Source organism: Leuciscus leuciscus, assembly GCF_965113295.1.
Source record: "Leuciscus leuciscus genome assembly, chromosome: 17".
Lineage (NCBI taxonomy): Eukaryota > Metazoa > Chordata > Actinopteri > Cypriniformes > Leuciscidae > Leuciscus > Leuciscus leuciscus.
Genome location: NC_138741.1, coordinates 9,529,062 through 9,534,880, shown reverse-complemented (window position 1 = coordinate 9,534,880; position 5,819 = coordinate 9,529,062). Strand labels below are relative to the sequence as shown.

General features: G+C 37.7%; 1 protein-coding gene across 1 annotated transcript; it reads left to right on the top strand.

The window, feature by feature from the left end:
• Nucleotides 1-281: 281 nt before the first annotated feature.
• nkx2.9 (NK2 transcription factor related, locus 9) lies at nucleotides 282-2,676 on the top strand. Its single transcript, XM_082143691.1, has 2 exons — nucleotides 282-1,736; nucleotides 1,870-2,676. The coding sequence occupies exons 1-2, from the start codon at nucleotides 1,586-1,588 to the stop codon at nucleotides 2,391-2,393; spliced, it is 675 nt and encodes a 224-aa protein (XP_081999817.1). The 5' UTR covers nucleotides 282-1,585; the 3' UTR covers nucleotides 2,394-2,676.
• Nucleotides 2,677-5,819: the final 3,143 nt, after the last annotated feature.

Here is a 5,819-nt window from a genome sequence, read left to right as displayed (position 1 = left end):
TAATTTACTTTATAGCCTACAGTTTAACAACATCCATAGAATGCAGCATGTCGTAGTTACTAACGGAAAACACTATTTAGAATTAAACCTGATACAACGAAAATAATCATTAGCCTATATAAAACCTTTATATATATATAAAGGTTATATATATATATTCATCTCGTCCTTATTTTTTGACAATCGTAAAGTTTAGTTTTTTTTATTAAATAAAATTAAATCTATTTTTTAAAAGACTTTGATTAATCAGGAGACAACTTGAAATTTGATGGAAACGAAAAGTCTTTTAATTCCGTTTGGAAACGCATAACTAATAATTCAGTTTAGACGTAAGCAGCTAGACGTGTAGCAGTAGATAGTTGCCCAGATCCCGTTCATCCCTATTCAAAACCATGACAACATGAAACAAGCTCGGATTTATTCGAGAAAGTTAAAGGACATTGTGCGGGGGCGTCAATCAAGCATTATTTCAGGACTGAACAAATGCAAAATCTTGACTGGAACAAATGCTTCCAACGGGTCTCGGACGCGGGGCTACATTTCCCTCTTTTGTTCCTGGTCGCTGGTTGGCATGTATTTGTGTTCCTTTTTTTCGGCCGACCACCCAGGACGACTAGACGAGAACGGATACCCACTCTGTTTGGGAGGGTCTCTGCAGTCATCCAGAGCGCGCTCTCTCAGGAATCATCCGAACCCAGTGATGCCTCGTGCACTTACTGGTGAGGTGAAGGAGTAAGCAAGTGTCCATAACGATATATTACTGTTTCCTTGATGTCTGGATCTTTTTTGGAAGTTCTTTATTCCTGTGGTTATCTCGGATTTCTAGGAAGAAAGAACCTGTTAAGTTAAATATTCATAAATAAGAAAATTGCAGTGTTACGTTGAGTAGGTGGAACTTTAAAACATAAACAGCTAGGTTTTAATTTCATATCTCAAAAATCTACTTGATGGAGACATGTTTGTGCTTCTTACAGTGCACAAAGGGCAGGCTATTTTTCCATGAGCCCAAGAATATATAGATTTCATGAATTACCATGAAATATCACCCTAGATTTAACCCGTGTTTGTGCAATAACACCTGCAATAAACGACATTACCCCAATAAACGAATTAGGAAAACCAACTCTGGGCGCTAATGGATCACTTTGTATGCAAATATCCGATATGTTATTTGAGCGGGGGAAAGAAGGGAGGGCTCTTGTTGTCACTTGCCACCCAAGACGTGATTCAGCCTCAACAATTACCATTATCTGTTTCCCACTTTTCACGAATTCGGACGAATCAGTAATGATGAAGAGTGTTACCCTCCATCATTGTGAAAGTAACGGGCTATTCTTTGCAGAGTTCACACCTACCATTACAGGGATTTAAGTACACGAGTCATTGAGGTACTTAGAACCCATAAGTAGGAGAGGCCTGAAAGCAGCCAGCAAGTGCTGTTTATATAAACACCGCGACATCAGTGTACACATTGTCACTTGGATGCGCGTCTTGAAAACGCACACATCACTTCAGCACTGCGACTGAGGATAGCTCTTCCACACCGAGAACCAGTCCTGGAACTAACAGCACTCCAGCGCTTCAGATGGCTATTTCGAACAAGTTCAGTTTCACTGTGAGAAGTATTTTGGATTTGCCAGAAAACGACTCCGAAAGCATTGCGCACCATTCTCCAGTGGACACGTTTTCCGTCTCACCTTACTCGTCTTGGACTGAAAACGACAGAGGACATATATGTAAGTTTCAACAAAAAAAAATGTCCTATTAATTAGTGTTAGTTATACGTGTTACCATTTGGTAACTGTAAAGTGCATACACATGTTTTCTCCCCAGAGATAAATAAAGGCTAATCGTTGTTTTGTTTTTTAGCATCAGACGAGAGCAACCTTGAGGCTTCACCAGACTCCACGGGCCAAGATGTGCTTTCAGTGGATACAGAGCATGAAAAGAGGAAGAAGCGACGCGTGTTATTCTCCAAGGCTCAGACTTATGAACTGGAGAGACGCTTTCGTCAGCAGCGGTACCTGTCCGCTCCAGAACGAGAGCAGCTCGCGCACCTGCTCCGTCTCACGCCCACGCAGATCAAGATCTGGTTCCAAAACCACAGATACAAAATGAAGAGAGCGCGGATAGAGTGCGCTCAGGACCTCAATCAGCCTCCGGTTTTGCGCAGGGTCGTGGTGCCCATTTTGGTCCGAGATGGCAAACCGTATCAGAACTGCTCAATCGATGCAGAAAAAGGAAGATGCATCGTTCCACCAACAGTCCCATCCTCATCCTTCAGCGTTCAAGGTTTCCAGTCTTTACAGCAGCAGACGCCCTTTGCGCTTTTCCCCACATACCAGCACTTTCCCAACACAGCGGCCTCCCGTCACCACTTTTGTGTTTGGTGAGACTCACTTGAACTAACGAACTATTTCGAGACTTACCCCACAGGACAGCGCATGGATTCAAGTTCATTCAAGTTGTTTTTAATTACATAAAGTCTTAGGTCTATTAAAGTAGAAACTTTCAGCGTTGATATAAAATTAATAAATAAATGCTGTTTGCACATGTTATGTGATTTATTTAGTTTTGTTTTGGCCAGTTGCGTTTTGCAAATTGTTTGTGTATTAATTGATGATGTGTATAATTGCTTAGATAGTGTATTTTTGAACAGTTTGTATTTGTTTTAAACCAAAAGTTTATATATCAGTGAGAAAAATATATATGTTTTATACAGTGAACAGTGTAGTTATGATTTGGATGAAATGGCATCATCTTAAAATGTTACACGTTTTCGTTCTTTATTCTTCTATGTATTACAAACAAAAAAAACCCTGAGAATAAAAACATTTTTTTTTAGCAGTGTATAGCCTACTTCTGTTTGAATTTTCCATACAAATTGTGTTTATACAGATCATATTAAATATTCTTTCAGCATGAAATCACTCCTTTTAATCATAAAGATTTTAAAATATATAAAATACATTCCCCCTTTATTGTTTGTCATTTGTTTAGTATAATTCGTTCACCTTTCTGTTAATCCCCGCGATTGTTAGATAGTGTTTGTATTAAAGATCTCAGATTGAACTGAAAAGAGTACGAGAATTAGCGCACAGCAAGAGGTGAGTGCTTTTGTAATGTTAAGACGTCCACTTTCACCCAACAGAGCAAATAACCATCTTAAAGAAAGAACCCTTATTTAAGACTCAACAGTAAACTCCGAGGAAGAAATATAAGATGCACAATGGATTTTGATTCTTGTGTGATTCTGGGATTTGCGCATTTATTTATAGGCCTAGGCATATAGGCCTACCGCGTCCGCGTACAAGCATTTTTGTTTGTTTTAAGCGTTGATTTGATTTGAGTGGTGACTAAATGATCAAATCGAAGTTGTTAAAAATGATTCCTCGACATACAGCAGAAAAAAAGAACAGCTGCGGTTTGTGACAAATTGCACTGAGACTTTAGAAAGTTCAAGCAACTCACGGCCTCCTCCATATTTTAAAAGAGGGTGATCATTGTTGTAAGTAACATTAATGAAAGAGGCGTGCTTTCTCGTGCTTTCTCAATCCCGAGCTTGTCCCAATTAATTCAGCGACCCAGTTAGTATCATCCTTGTCACCTGGTCTTTTGTCCCCTCTCTCGGGCCACCTTGTTCTACATATGGAGGGGACTGACCGCAGCGCTCTCTTCGCTACATCTTCCCTAAAACACTTTTTTGTGTCGTCCTCTGAAAGGACCATTGTGTGGCTTCCAAAGGGACCTAGACAAAATCCGCAGTGTCTCAATTCTCGTGATGTTTAATCAGTCCCGGGTGACAAATTTATGGGCTTTAACAAGACAATGGAGTTTTAAAAGTCGTTGGGTTTGGGGAGTGACAAAGACAGGCTTTTAGAGGTCTTCCCTGGTTTACGGCGAGACCTGGCCACAACAACTTGGTAGTAACATAGTAAAACTCAACAATTACTCTAATGAAGTTGTGTTTTTCTCTTAAGTAGGGCCTGGCCTACTGAAATAAATCGCGTGAATTGAGTAAACATTTTACTCTAACTTAATGCACTAAAATAAATTAAAATCATATACAACTGATACATTGACATGTCTGTACCAAAAAACTGATTCATTGAGCAGACCAGATAAAATATTATTTATAAATGTCCCCCTGGCCTTTCATCTGAATATAAACATTTGTCAGTTTTAGTCGAAACAGTTTTGAGGTTAATTGATCTAATTTTGTGTCTCTGGAAAATAGTGAACTATGACATTGTATTATGTTGAATATCAAAAGTTGTTTGTGTCTATTTGTTAATGAGGCATTTGTGGACACATTCATGTTTTTAGATTTGTGGAGTAAAAGTTATATATTTTTATTTGAAAGTAAAAAGATCAAATTAGACCCTTGGGGTAAGATGATTTAGCACAGAAGGCCCCATGCTACTAGTGTTATTAGTTTTAAATGTGATCATTATTGTAATTAATGGAGTTATTATTCAGAATTCCCATTAATTAGATGTACATTCCAGACATCTTTGCTTGCATTAAAACTTATAGTTTAGCTTTAGTTTGCTATTATGACATAACTTCAAATAAAATATGGCCAATTAAAAATGAATAAACAGAATAATTTTACCTTTCAGATCAATCTCTTTCACTAGGGTTCTGCTTACTGTGGTTATTCAATTATTCAAATTGTCAGAATTCAATTTTAAATAGAATAGTTTTAGATTTAGTATTTTGCATTAATGACACTTTAAAAATATATAAATATTAATTCAATTCTAAAAGTAATTTAGCTTATATATTCTAAGTTTAGGCTCTTTGAATTGAATAATTTTTAAAACATTTACTATATTTTAAAAATTTTGCAAATGTTTCTATTTATTTCCTATAATAACAAATTGCCTGATGCATCATCATCCTGAACGTCTATCTAAATAGGCCTATGTTACAATTTAAAAGTAAATGCACAATGATGCACATCCCCCATCTTATATTTCATTCCAAATGCGTTTTTATGCCTCCAGTTGGTCTGTCAGACTTAACTTTTTAATAACTTTAAAGTGAAACAAGGGAGGGAAAGCGTGACATCATCCATATGTGATGTCCACCGTGTTGGCTGTGGCTGTGCGCAGTGCCACTCTGCCACCTTGAGGTTCACAGCTTCCGGTGGGCCTGATCAGGGGTGCGTTCCCCTTAGGCTAAGTAAATACCATAGTAGCCTACAATCATCGATGTATCGTTAAAGAAATCAAGTCACGACTGTTTCCCAAAACTGTAGCCCACTGTCGCAAATTTGTTGTTCAACCGCGCTGGTTAATGATGTCACGCAGGTGGTGGAGTAACTTATTGTAATGAATCTGTTTGAGATCAAATAATTGCTAGATGTTTTGCTATAAATTATGGACATGTCATCTGAGGACCTATTTTCGTTTTTCCCAGTTATTTTGCTTTATTTCCAGATTCAAAGGCTCGTTCTTGCGTAGCCTACTAGAACACGTTCACACATGTAGCCTACACTCTTCGAAAACGGTGCTTAAAATTTCTTGACAAACTAAAAGACGTACATTTATTCGAAATAAAATATGTAGATTTCACTGAATGTCAGCTTGTTGTTGTTGTTGTTGTTGTTGTTGTTGTTGTTTTATTTATTTATTTATTTATAATTTTTTTATAAAGTCCACATGTCAAGCAAAAAATAAATTATGCTTCTAACCACAGGTCGAGCTGTAGTTCCAACCACAGAACTGTGCGATGCTGTTTTCCAATGTTCTTTGGAACTTTGGTTTCGGGAAACACCGACTCGTTGAACTAGTTGAACATTTGGCTAACGACGC

Bases quoted from the DNA above. Each gene is read 5' to 3' on its own strand.
- nkx2.9 (XM_082143691.1), top strand. From the start codon at position 1,586: ATGGCTATTTCGAACAAGTTCAGTTTCACTGTGAGAAGTATTTTGGAT. The intron at 1,737-1,869 runs GTAAGTTTCAAC...TTTGTTTTTTAG, and splicing joins AAACGACAGAGGACATATAT to CATCAGACGAGAGCAACCTT.